At 37.9% G+C, this 14,354-nt stretch overlaps 1 protein-coding gene across 5 annotated transcripts in view; it reads left to right on the forward strand.

The window, feature by feature from the left end:
* Positions 1-14,354, forward strand: part of LOC138047617 (uncharacterized) — a 105,887-nt gene that overhangs the window by 60,905 nt on the left and 30,628 nt on the right. For all 5 annotated transcript variants that reach the window (XR_011131880.1, XR_011131883.1, XR_011131882.1 and 2 more), the window contains 7 exons: positions 9,198-9,338; positions 9,574-9,651; positions 9,982-10,071; positions 10,273-10,344; positions 10,469-10,623; positions 11,304-11,408; positions 14,243-14,354. The exon at positions 14,243-14,354 is cut by the window's right edge and continues 101 nt beyond it. Coding sequence is in view for 1 of the 5 variants with exons in the window: in XM_068894544.1 (XP_068750645.1) it covers positions 9,198-9,338; positions 9,574-9,651; positions 9,982-10,071; positions 10,273-10,344; positions 10,469-10,623; positions 11,304-11,408; positions 14,243-14,354 (753 nt within the window). In the remaining 4 variants the exon portion in view is untranslated. The remainder of the gene's footprint in view (positions 1-9,197; positions 9,339-9,573; positions 9,652-9,981; positions 10,072-10,272; positions 10,345-10,468; positions 10,624-11,303; positions 11,409-14,242) is intronic.

The raw sequence follows: 14,354 nt of genomic DNA on the forward strand, positions 1-14,354 counted from the left end.
TGTTAGAAAACTGTTTAAGGTTAATGTGTTACCCTCGTTAAATATTGTATAATCGCAAGCTTGTTACATCTTAACCCAACGCCAACATTTTTGTAATTCATTATTTAGCAAATTCTCTAAGTTGTTAGGATGAGAGTGAGTAAAAAAGACACGCGTGTCATCAGCCAAAAGTGTAAGCTCCATTAATTTGGGAGCTTTAGGAAGATCGTTTATGTAAAAGAATGAAGGGCCTAAGATGGATCCTTGAGGAACTCCACACTTAATGGTCTGCATTGAGGAACATGTTTGGTTGATTTGAACGAATTGTTGGCGGTAAGAAAAGTAGCTTTGATCCACATCAGAGCCACATCACAGATACCATACATAGTGCTGCCACTGGGTGAGTAAGATTTGATGGTCAAGAGTGTCCAAAGCTTTGGAGAGATCTAAGAAAACACTTAACACCTAACATTATTATGAACAACAACAACAACAATAATAATAATAATAATAATAATAATAATAATAATAATAATAAAAATAATAATAATAATAATAGAGTTACAGAACGAGTTAATTGAAGGTCCGATTAATCTTCGGTTTGTTGACAGGAAAAGATTGAAATCTGTGACAGCTGAAGTAGATAAAATAGTAGCATACATTACTCCAGAAGATCTGTGGCAGTGTAATAGACTGCTAAAGGCATCTGCTTGTGTTGTAACGAGACTTCTTGGTATTGTCAAATAGGAACCTAAGAAAAAGGAAGAACCTTGGTGGAAAAAACGACTTAACGGTCAAATTAGAATCTTAAGAAAAGACCTTAGTAAAATAGAAAGTATTAAAAGTGAAAAATTGAAGAACAGGGATACCAGGGCCAGACTTTTTGAGAAGTACAGGGTTAAGAGAAAAGGCATGTTAACCGTCATTGAAGAGCTAAAGCAGAGAATCACGGCAAAGAGTCAGAAAATAAAACGTTATGACAACAGATAGAGCAATACCACCAAAACAAACTTTTTCAAAATAACCAAAAAAAGCTTTTTGAGAGATTAGAAGCGATAGAAAGAGGAAAAGAAGAAATTCCTGATGCTCATGCAACTAAAGAATTTTGGAGAAATATTTGGGAGAAGAATGTGTCCCACAATGACAGCGCAGAATGGATCGGAAAAGTGGAGAATGAAGTTCATGGAAGAATCTTTAAACAAAGTGACCTTTCTATAACCTGTGAGATGTTGAAAAAGCAAGCCAATAAACTATCTAATTGCAAATCTCCAGTGCAGGGTTTTTGGATTAAGAACATCAAATCTGTCCACCCATTTCTTGCAGCCATGTTCAACGATTCCCTTCTCATCATGAAAGATAAAACCAAAGGAACAGATGTTACGAATTACAGGCCGATCACCTGCCTCTCTTTGATGTGGAAGCTCTTCACAAGTATTATCTCAGAGGAAATCTACTCTCATCTAGATGATAACGGGCTATTGCCAGAGGAGCAAAAAGGCTGTTGTAAAGGGTCTAGGGGCACAAAACACCAGCTTCTTATAGATAAAGCTTTAATCAAGAACTGTAAGAAGCGGAATGTTGGTCTGTCAGTAGGTTGGATAGACTACAAGGAGGCTTTCGACATGGTCCCTCACTCTTGGATCTTGAGATGCTTAGAGATCTTTGGCATTGTAGAAAACATCAAAAGCCTTATAGGGAATAGCATGAAAAATTGGGAAACCGAGTTAACATCTGGCAACCAGAGCTTAGGACGAGAGAAGATCAAGAGAGCTCCCCTTCTTTTTGTAATTTGCCTTATTCCATTGTCTTTTATCCTCTGCAAGGTCAATGCTGGGTACCAGTTTCGCAAAGGAGGCCCGACAGTTAATCACCTGTTATACATGGATGACTTGAAGTTGTTTGGCAAAACTGAAAAACAACTTGATGTTCTCGTTAACACTGTCAGAATCTATAGTGACGATATTAGAATGGAGTTCGGCATCAAGAAATGTGGAGTCCTTGTTATGAAGAAAGGTCGTTATCACCATAGTGAAGGTATTGAGATACTGTCTCAGGAGAAGATCAGAGAAATTGATGTACAGAATGGGTATAAATATCTAGCTCTAGAAGCTGATGGAATCAAAGATAAGACCATGAAAGAAAATATCAAAGTGGAGTATTTCAGGCGTGTTAGAAAATTACTTAAATCAAAACTCAATAGCAAGAACGTCATCACCGCTATGAAGGCCAGAGCTGTATCCATAATAAGGTACAGTGCTGGTATAGTTGAGTGGAGAAAAGATGAGCTTCAATCCTTGGACCGAAAAACCCAAAAGTTACTAACTATGTACAATATGTTTCATCGCAAAGGCGATGTTGATCGACTGTACAAAGAAAGGTCAGAAGGAGGAAGAGGTCTAATGAGCATCGAAGACTGTGTCCTTATTGAGAAATATTGTTTAGGTTTTCTAACCCTAATCCTAACCAGGAGGAATTGATAAAGGAGAGTGTTGCTGAAAATGTAATTTGTACTTGTTTAAATAAGGACACCGTAATCAACAACAGAAAAAGAAACTTTAAAGAAAAGAACCTTCACAGTGTATATTTTAAGGCAACAGAATTTAGAGACCCTAAGAGTTCACTGCTGCCCAAAACCAGGCAATAAGAACAAACTACATTAAAGCCAACATCGACAAGACTCAAGAGAGACCTATGCAAAATGTACCACCAGGCAAAGGAGACAGTGAGCCATTTAGATGTTGCAAGGGTGGTACACTGGGACTTGCTGGGGAAGTGCGGCTTTAGTAGAGTAGACAAATGGTTTGACATGTGCCAGAAACTGTCCGTGAGACCATGAGTACAAACTGCTATGGGATTATAACATCCAGACTGACTACAAAATTAGTGCTAGGAGACCCAACTTGGTCGTTATTAACAAGCAAGAACAGACATGCTAAGTAATAGACATAGCAGTCCCAGAAGACACAGCTGTAAAGCCCAAGGAAGAGGAAAAGCTAGACAAATATCAGGACCTAGCAAGAGAGATTCAGAAAATGTGGAGTGTCTGAACCCAGGTGCTTCCAGTAGTAATTGGGGCATTGGGAACAGTTCCAAAAAGGCTTGAAAGGAACTTAAACACTTCTATAGAACTAATTAAACTAGACCCTCCGTGAGGGTACACTGGGTTGCCTGTGGTACGTGCAGCGTTCCATGCAATTTTTTTCAAGTTGGCGGGTCATTAAGACCATTTAAGGGGTCACCCAGAAGTCATACCAGCAGAGGCCCTTTGGATCACAGGTCCTCACACATTCGTATGACGAAACAGATCCTTTTCTGAGGTTAAAAACCTGGCTACCGGCCTATTAATTAATCATTTGTCAGAAAGAAGAAATTCCTGTCCTCTTTAGAAAAAACAGTCACGCATTGCTTACTTGTGGTAGTGAAGTAACACAGCGATTTATTCCATAATGTCAACTCGGCAAGGTACAGATTTTGTTAGCTTGCTTTATGCAAAAACAAATATTGATGCAAAGTAAATAAATGTTGATACACAGTTTTTAGAAAGAGCAGAAGGAAGTTTCTAGGATGGTCGCTCGAGATTAACATATTTACGACACGAAAACAACATAAATTTTGAACCGTGAATATTGAATATAAAAAGTTACGATCAGGGACAAACATTTTGGGAGATTTTTGCTACGTTCAATTTTGTTATGGTACTTTTGGCTGCACAAATTAATCTCAAAATCGAAAGTGACATTGCTGAAGTTCAGTGGGCGCCGTGATTAAGTTACCGTGGCATGTTTACTCGCCAAACAGTGAAGCATCTGTGTCAAATGATGGCAAGATACCAGGTTTTCGTAAGTTTCTTTTTCTGTCAAGTGTTATAAAGTTTGACAATCAATATGCGAATTCAAAACAAAGATCACAATCGCCCAACTGTTGAGGTTGACCATTGTTTCTGCAAAGTCAAAAATTTACTCTCCAAGACGAGGTTATTTATCACCAGGTAATTCCATCATTTTGGAAATAGCAGCTACTTTTATTATTTATTAGCATCACAATTTTTTGCTGATTTTGGGGCTCATTTTGTTGAAACTCAAGCACGCATCCAACAGACCTGTTGATTTTCGTGAACCCTCCCTGCTCACAGAGCAATACTAAAAGTATCCTCCCATATCACATTGCAACCTTAAGCTCGAAAATTCAATACACAACATGATATTATAATTCTGAAAGGCAGAAAATATCCTTTTCCAGCGAAACATTTTATTGAAAGAAACAACATACTTGCTATTAGAGGCAAAAACCTCTTCCTATTTCATTGCGTGCACTCGCGTGTCAAGTTACCATGTACGCAACAAAATAAATTTCAGGTTGAAACCCTTTCCTGAAGAACCTTCTCCTTGAAGAATGATGCACAAAATAGTCGACAAGCTTTGTTTGAAATAATTCTTCACTGTCACATTTCCAATTTTTTTTTTACCTGACTTTGTTTAACCCATAAGTTACTAGATAATTTTCCATTTGGTTTCAGTGTTGTACATAACACTACACTCGAGGCAGAATGTATATTTATATTTAATTAAGTTAGCACAATAGAAAGACCCTAACCTCATTTTGACACGAAAATGCTTTACTATTGCCATGAAAACTATCTAGTTAAGCCGTCATGTTATAAAACATGATGAATTCATAAAGGCGACCTTTTCCAGCGAACAATTTTTTGAAACAAACAACATATTTGCTATTTGAGGCAAAAACCCCTTCCTATTTCATTACATGCGTGAAGACAAAAAACTCAATCGTGTCAAATATGCGCAATATTACAACAAACAAAATTTCAGGATCAAACCGTTTCCATGAAGAACCTTTTCCTTGAATAATAAAGCACAAAATAGACGGCAAGCTTTCTTTCAAATAATTCTTGGCTGTCACATTTCCAATTATTTCTTTACTGAAGACTGTGCAGAGTTGATCACAGATCCACTTAAGGTGTTCCATTCGTTCTCTGTCTTTGTTGAACCTATAAGTTACCAGAGAATTTTCCATTTGGTTTCAGTGTTCTACAGAACAGTACACGTGGTAAAATATTAGAAATACAGCTCACTTTGTATTCAGCTCGACGGGTGATAGATTGTTGTCGACGCTTTTAAGATTCCAGGTGTTTGTATTTCACCGCCTGCCTAGTTTATCCAACTGCCGTTCCATTATTGAGCTCCATAAGGGTATATTTTGTTTAAGGATCCACCAAAACGCCATTCGCGTTACATGACTTTCAACGCCATTGCAGGTTAAGTTAATGATTCTGCTGTGTCCACCAGAGAAATCTACGCATTTCCACTACCCTCTCGATCCTAAGAAAATACGCGTAGAAGGCTCTATGCACAAAGACACCACTTACCAGGGGAGTGACAGGCAAGACTTTTACCGACACAGGAAAAAAAAAATAAATAAATAAATAAATAAATAAAACGAACAAATCCCACCCACTTCCTGACTGGGATTGCCATACTGGCAACCCAGTAAAAAACCGCTCTCCTTCGCACAGCAAGAATTCTGAGAAAGGTATTGGAGCGATGAAAGCCATGATAAAATTTGGGTTTCAATAGGCAACTCTTGTTGTTGCCTGGCCCCCAAGAAGATGACCCGGATCCAACTTTTGGAAAAGCCAGTGCTGAATCCACAATAATAATAATAATAATAATAATAATAATAATAATAACCTTTATTTCAACGGGATAGTTTTTAAAGCTGGTAGCTTGTGGGGTTGTGCTTAAAATAATCAACAAAATATTCATGCTAATGTATACAAATAAAAATTAAAATTAAAAATAACGGTGAAGTTTTCCTATAAAAGTACTGTAATGTACTATTGAAACTCCTGTTAAATTATGTCATATCATAAGGTCAAAAGATCCTTAAAAATGTGCATTATCGCTCCTCGTAGACCTGGCCATGACTGCATTAAAATTAAAACCCTTAAAATATGTTTTACGTATGTTTCATCCCTGCCAAGGGACTCATCAGAGACCTTTCGGCTAACTAGTCAAACATCGCTTTTGCAATTCCTGCTAGCATCAAAATGATGGTGGCAATCTGGCCTTATATCACATAAGGATTCCCAATTGCATAATTTGCCAACTAACAACTTGAAAAAAATGTAAGAATTCGACAATAGATAATTAATTAATTTTCTATTGTCGAATTCTTGCACTTTTTCAAAATATTTTTTACGTGTTAATAGCCTTGATAAACGCTTAGGGTCTAAATTGGAATTGTGGTTTTTGCTTGTTAGATTCCACAATATTACCATAGGCGTACGGGCACGATCCGACTTGGGGGGGCGGTGTCTTTTTTTGCCCGAAAAAATTACACAGTGCCCGAATGCTTGATTGTTGAAATCTGTTTTTTACTCCCTCCAAATGTACGAAAGAAACATTCGTTTACAATTCTTAAGACTCATAAAACTCTACGTATTCGAAACATAGAGTTTTTAGAACCTCACATAATCTATGTAGGTCTACTCGATCTAGTAACTAATAAAAACATAGAACCTCACATACTCTGTATTAGTCTACTCCATCTAGTATTTAAACTAGCAAAAAAGCTTAATAAAAAAAAGTAGCTATTTCTTCCATGGCGTTGTCCAAAAGTGTCAATTATTTTGTTAATACCATTTGCTATGACTCTATTGCCATAGGGGCATTTAATGCAAATGATGGCGAGGCTATTCAATCTACTCTGCCCCATCGTGCTGCGAAGATATGTCTTAAGTCTTCGAAATCCGCTGAACATGATGTTGCTGGATTTACGGCCAGAATAGACGCCACCTTTGAGAATTCTGGGATCATTTCAAACAGGTGGTTTGCGATCGACAGATCAGCAGCCGAGCAATTCAAATGTTTTAAGATCAACTGCAAGGACTTATTGCAAAACAAGGACTTTAATATCTTTTAAGTTACACAAGTAATATTTTTATACTTTCACAAGTGCTCTTTTTTATAATTTTGCCTTATTTGTATTTTTTTGAACTCTATCTTTTGTTATCTTTTATTGCCCGAATTTTGAGCGTTTTGCCCGAAAATTTCGGAGACTGGGGGGGGCGGCGGGGCAGGGGTGCAATATTGTCTGGACCCGTCAATTTTCTAGCAATCTCTAGATTCACTTTCTCTCCACCCGACTTTTGTTCTATATTTATCTCCACCAACTGTGGTGGTGAACTCTGATTTATTTGTGAATCTAAATCTAATATATCGTAACCATCTGTCAAACATGGAAGACTGTTGACCAGTTCATATCCAATTTTTTCTAAGTATGTATTCAAACTCAAGTTTTTTCCTTATGATCAAGTATTAAGGCACCATCTTCTCTTTTCAGGGGTCCGATACTCTTATGTATCGTGGGCTTGAATGCTCTGTTGAGTAGATTCCAATATGCACACGTAGTTTTGACTTCATTGAACATTGTAGAAAAGGAGGATGCTTTAGCGTCCCTTAAGGCTATGGTAACCTCGTTTCTTGCCTTTTTAAAGTCCTGCCATGCTGTGGGATGTTTGGTTGTAATATCATTTTTAAATAATTTAAACCTTTCATTCATCTTGTAGCAAACGGTATTAGTTATCCAAGGCACTGATTTATTTGTAACTGTGACCTCTTTCCACGGGGTGTGTGGCCACATATATTGATAAGTAACTTCTGCCAAATCCAGAGACTGTCATCTGCGCCATCAAATATAGATCCAATGTGGAAGGGTGCAGATTCGATGTCTGAACGAAATTTATCCTGATCAAGTCTCTTGTAGTCCCTTGTTCTGATGTATTTTGGAGGAAACTTTTTGTTGTTTAACTTGATTCCAATGGAAAAGTCCCTGTCATGCTGATGAGATCTTTTCTTGTCGTAAAAATGAGGTCAATGAGAGATTGTGATGCCTGAGTTACTCTAGTGTCCTCTTTATAACATTATGCATGTTAAACATATCCAATACTGAGTGTAATTTTGCTGTGTTATTTAGGTTTTGTTGCTAAAATTTTTACTCGGGCCCGTTGGGGCACCAAGTTATGAAATATGTTCGATTTCAATTTTTTTTCCTGTGCAGCAAAATGCACAATAGAAAGCACGTAGTAGTGTTTGATTGGGTGATGCACAAAAGAAAGCACATGTTGGTGCTTTGATTGGGCAATGCACAATTTGAAGGCACGTGGCGCTGTTTACATTGTTATTAAAAGCAAACCACGTAGTCCAAAATCATGGAGAGCGCTGTGATGTATTGTTTGGATTACTGAAGATCTAAGTTGTGTTGGCTTAATTTCTTCTTGGGGCGCTCAAAACACATACAAGAAAGGCACACGCTTTTTGCGGTAGACCCACACTAAAAGATGTTGAGCATCAGCTTCGAAACAGGTCGTTCCGCGAACTGAATGAAACTGAAATGTACTCAAATGTAACTGAAATTGAAAGCGATACAAGTCAAAATACCAATTCTCTAAATTTTGAAAAATGCACTGAGATTCCAGCGACAACATCAGGCCACCTTCAACTGCACGCTCTGATCACATGCAACAGCAGCAAGAGCAGCAACATTTCGCACGTAAGTGTTTCCCATTTGACGTCATAGTTTGCGCAATGTTGCCCGCTCATGGCATTTGGCGGTAAACAGTTTCATTGTTAGATGTCATGTGACCATGAACTAGCCAATGAATGGGCGTGCTGTAGTGGGAAAAACTATAGATATAACAATATATTATATTGGTCGAAAAATTCTATCAGGTGATTATGCATTACTTTTTCAAAAAAAAGTGAAAAGTTGGGCAGGAAAGAAATAGGTCTATAGTTTACAAGAAGACTAGGATCGTCTGCTTTATAGACAGGAATCACTTTAGCAATTTTCAGATTATCAGGAAAAATGCCTTTTTGTAAAGAGAGAGATTCATGATATTTGCCAAAGGTGCAGAAATCAAGTGAAATGAGTGTTTAATTACGTGCATTGAAATAATGTGATAACCTGGGGCCTTACTCGAGGCGAACATACTACAGAATGCTTTCCAGTTCACGGGTGTTGGTAGGTATCAGGGTAATAGGAAGATGGTTATCATCACCAGGAAAAGAACGAAAAAGAGAATTTACACTGGGTAATCCTATCACATAGGTTGACTTTCCCTGCTGCTGTTGAACCTTTTTGCCCTCTTAATGTTCACTATAAGTGGTAACGCATGGTTGTTATTTGCGTGTATATTACAGTGATAATGCATGCCACACCTCATGTTGTATTGGTGCCTTGCTCAATGGGTGCAACATATGATGGACAGTGTGGCCAAGCTTGGTGTGTCAGATGGAATCCACACTCCATGCATGACAAAATTGCAGCAGGGTTTTCAGATGGTGAGTGTCATCTCTGTGAAGTTGTTTGCTCTATGTAGTGTTAGCACTCCAAACCTCGTTATGGTGGCATGCTTAACCCAATGAATACAAGTCTTTGATGTACAAAAAATCTTTTATTTTATTAATTTTAAGACGTTGGAAGTTTGGTCAACATTTTTTTCTTCATATGCACCCTGCCTGCCTCCTTTTAACCCTTTTAACATAAAATTCACATTGTTTCTTTGGTTCGTTTTAGGAAGTGTTGCCATTTGGAATTTGTCAACAGAGTCAGTGTTGTTGAAGGAGCCAATTGCATTTGAAAAGCGGACTTTTCGTGAGTTTCAGGATTGATATCTCATTGTCTCATTTCGAACAGATTGGTATCATGAAGAATCATTTAGCAAGAAATAAATTATACGACCATGCAACTTTTTCAAATGAATATAATGAATGAAAGGTGCTCAATTCTTAAAAGAAAATGCTAGTTCATTTGTGTAAAAGTCTGTATAGTACTGTGATACCATGACTTTATTTCTTTATGGCTGCTTCATAGGAACCTATTTCCATAAAATCGTTACGTCGTACTGTACAAATTACTGAAAACTGACCTGAAAATTAGATGACTTAGAAATAATTAATTTTTTGTCATCTCTAACCGATACAGGTCTTTTTCCCTTTCTCCATATTTCTGCAAACTCATCAGTTATCAGAGAGGTAGCCTGGTGCCCGCAAAATCCCGATATTTTTGTGACAGGTAAGCAAACATTTTTCGTTTTAAGCATGGTGCACAAAGGTATTCTACCATTACCCTATGGAAACGAGCAAGTCTAAAGGTTTTGACATACACAATTTTTCCCAGAAAAGTCTTTGTCAGGACGCTTAGTTCAAGTCTGTTTTCAGCTCTTGCACGACTATTATCATTCTATGGTGGAGATTTGTTTTGTCTTTATTCCAGGTGGTTACGATCGACATTACAAGCTTTGGAATCTGAAGACTCCTTACCTTCCCATTACTACTTTCAAAAGAGGTATGACTGTAGCTTTACTGTAATTTCAAGACACATTTCCTCTTTCATTTCATCTGAAAGGAGTTGTTTTCCTTGTCGTGGAATTCACTCTAAAAAGTAGCCTCAATTTTTTATTTGTTCACAGGAATTCCTACTGAAATAGAATGGCCTCAAAGTTTTGGCAGCATCGTTAGTAGTGAAGAGGACTGTTTCCAGTTTGGAAGGTGTCCAAATATTGTAAGAAAAATTTCTTTTATGGACAACCACGCCACGTTGAGTCATCAGAACAGTACCATCTGGGTAAGTAAATCTGTTGCTCAATCAGAGAAAGCCAAAAGTGTAAAGTGCATAAAACGAAACCAATTTTCTTTAAGCACTGTTATGTTAAACGCAAGAAGTATGGAAAGTAATTTTTCAAACGAAGACAGTAGGATTGAGAAAACTACTGAACTGAAAGGAGGCAGCTTTACCACCTACGATGAGAATGCCAGCGAAAACGTCACTTGAAAATAAAGATTAGTGCCATCATAACTGTTTGGTAGTTATCCATCTTGTTCACATCGTACGATGTTGGGAAGAACCAAAAACTGGATTGGCAGGAAAGCTGTTCAATTAAAGACAGAGAATTAAACGTCGACTTTAGCAAGCTTTTCTCTTTCTTTAAACCAAGTTTTTAAGTAGTGATGCCATTGCTCTTGGTTTTGCCATTGCTTGGGATTTGAACATGGAGCATACACATGCAGATCAAGCATCCTAACATCTGGGCCTCAGTACCCTTTTATGGTATGTTCCATGAGTAATTACAAAGCTAAAAGCATGACCTCTCAAGTAGATATTGTAGACACAAGGACAATTCCAAGTTGGTGTGAGTGTGACTTTTTCTTTTTGTTGTTTCATCTAGCAAGGCATTCTCCAGTAGGCTCATAGTGCCTTGTAATATAGCTCAGTTTAATTGCATCAGTATCTCTTGCTTTCAACAGACTCTTTCCTTGTCTGATTGGAGCAATTTTTTAGCTTGTGGAGATGCTGCAGGGGAAGTGGTGGCTGTGTTTCTCAAGAGCTGTAGCAAAAATTGGCCAAAGTTTGTAAGTAAATCTCGGTCCGTTGACCACTTCTGTGGTAGTGCTTAAAGCTGTATTTTTCTTTTGTAATAATAATCCTAATTGTCTTGAATTAAAGAGGGTAGTGTACCTTTTCTCAATTTTTGTACTCACAGACTTTTAAAATAAAATGAAATTAAATTGTCAGAAACGAGACAAAGAACAGACAGCTTGTTTGTCATTCTCGACTTAACTGATCACTTGGTTTGATAACCCTGCACAAAGACATTTGTAGGAGAGAAGTGATCCTCGCACTTATCTGGACAATTTAAGCAATTGTGGCTTTAGTAGACACCTTAACAATTTAGGTGGCTTCAACGGGATTCAAACACATGGGTGGCTTCAAACAGACTGGCTTCATAGGTCACTTGGTACAAGAGCATTGCAACACCATCAAAGAGGTCATGGGGTCATCTGACTTTTTCAGGTGTCTAAAAGAGAAAATTGATTCATGGGTTCAGGTGTCTATAAGAGAAAAAACGAAAGATATATAGAAAGTTTCTTGGCTAAAAAGTACGTTGTTTAACTCTAAAAGCGACGAACAATATAACATGCCTCATTCATTGTAAACAAAAAAAATGTAAATGCTTTGTTTATAGTGGAAGTGCACTTAGCTATCAAGCTAGTTTACAGGCACCCCACTTTTAACAATGTGAAAGAAACAATTCAAAGTTAACAGAAACATTATTAAGAACCCCAACTGGCTGGAGGCAACCAGTTGGCTATTTACAAAGCGTGGTAGAGTTGAATCCGGGACAACCAAAAACAAATCCTAACCAGGTTAGAAGGGGATTTTAACCCGGAGCAGCCGCATGCAAACCCAACGCCCTAACCACTCGACCACACTGCCTCCTTAGAACTTTGACACAATGTGATCATGTGCACCTTTGTGGTTGCCTAGCATGTGATTAATCTCTGCTGGGAACTAATTTTTGCGGTTTTTTCTTTTTTTTGATAAAAAACCCCTCAATCATCAAGAACGTGGAAATGATGTGGCATCATGGAGGCCTCAGAAAATGGTTAACGTGACCTTTTGATTGACTGCTTTGAGTTCGTTTCTTATGCCTCAGAGACTCGAAAAGTATTGTCTTAACCTTTTATCGTTTTGTTTTGTTTGTAGCAAGCTCCAAGTGCTTTTTCTCAATGCAAATATCAAAATAAACGATCTTTTTTACCCCATTGTATGTGGATTAAAAGCCATTTTTAGTTATATTAATGGAAGTAAATTTTTGCTGTTTTTGATATTGCTGACCAGTGTTTTTTCTGCTGTAACGTATTTTTGCGTGTCAAGTACCATCCGCAAAATCTGCAAAAATTAAACCCTGCAAAATATATAAGTGATAATTTTGCCATACCATTTGCTGCGTAAAACCAAACAAAATTTTGACCTGTCATCGGATTAGATTGAAAGGAAGAGAAATTATGAAGCTGAAACAACGTATTCAGTCTTTTCTTAGTGTGTGACATAAACGTTTGCCTCGTGCAACTCCAGACATGCATGACATGCAGGAAAACGTCCGTCAGCATAATTTGCAGTTGATTTTTTTTCTGACTATTTCACTTAAAGGGGCTATGTGACGTTATGTTAGTGTGTTTCGGGGAAATCTTTAGTTAATCACGAGTTTACAACTCAAAAATGCAAATGTGGAATTCCTTTACTGATAAAATTATCGTTGCATCACAAACGAAGTGATTTTACGGAAAAAAAGAACGACCTTATCCAGGCGATTTCTCATAATCTTGAGAAACATTGTGCCAACGTTTTTTAAAATTACCCAAATGTAATGCACCTATCAATGTTAAGGCCGAGGGAGGGGGGGGGGGGGGGTGATGGGGCATGGGGTTGGGATTTTCACATTTCCATTAAAAAAATCAAATTCCTCACCCGTGGGACAAAATCCCCACCCGGTGGCAAGTGAAGGTGGACAAATGTCCTTCATACGATCAAAATCGCAACCCTGGGGACATCATGTATGATCAAAATTCCTACCCTGGGGACAGACCTACCACGATCAAACTACCGTGGTTAGCCCAACCCCCCTCCCCCCCCCCTCCCCTTGGCTTAACTTTGATAGGTTCAGAATCCGTTTGATGATCTTGTCCATTTACGTCCATTCATGCTTCTCTTTCCTTTTGTAGTCTTTCTTTTATTTTTTTCAACAGTGGTTATTACAATGTTTCATTCTACTTTTTGGGCATTTATTATATCATTTTGCGTGACATAGCCCCTTTAAAGAAGAAACGAGTGAGTTTTACTCAAGAGCGTGTTTTATCTTTGAACTGAATTTACTACCAAAGCTTGAAAAAGTAAAAGACCTCAAAATGAGACAAGACATTGCAAAATAATTAAACATGTGAAAGTGTGAGCCAAAGGGCGTCTGGTGGCACCACGTCTGCGTGACCCCTCAAATGGTCTTAATGAACCCACTTGAAAAAAATAACTGGAACGCTGCAGTTCAATACCACCCAACTCAGTGCCTTCTGTTTTGGTGTAACATGCACCACAGGCAACGTGAAGCGTCTAGATTGTTTTTTGAATGTTTTTTTCGTAAGTCAGCACCAGTCATGATGAAGAGAGTTCCATAATCTTGTTGCAAAGTTGGCAAAAGACTCCAGCTGTATATAGGGAAATATGAGTGATCAATAACTTCTACCTTTCGTGTATTGAATTTACTCAGTGGGTTTTTTCAGAAGGTACGGTTTGCCCCTTGAAACCTTATCTGTTTCATTTCATTTTCACCTGGTGTCATTTAAGGTTCTCTGTTTGTGTAAGAAGGTTTAGGGTTAACCTGATATTAGTTTCTCTTGTTTGTTAACAGGGTATATACCGTGTGTATTTGGAAAGACTTTGCCATGATTCAACATTACCTGACGTTAGAAGTTGCAACCAGCTACAAGAAGACACTTGTGGCAAAAAAGATCAGGGCACAC

The sequence above is a fragment of the Montipora capricornis genome, chromosome 4, assembly GCF_036669925.1.
Source record: "Montipora capricornis isolate CH-2021 chromosome 4, ASM3666992v2, whole genome shotgun sequence".
Taxonomy (NCBI): Eukaryota; Metazoa; Cnidaria; class Anthozoa; order Scleractinia; family Acroporidae; genus Montipora; species Montipora capricornis.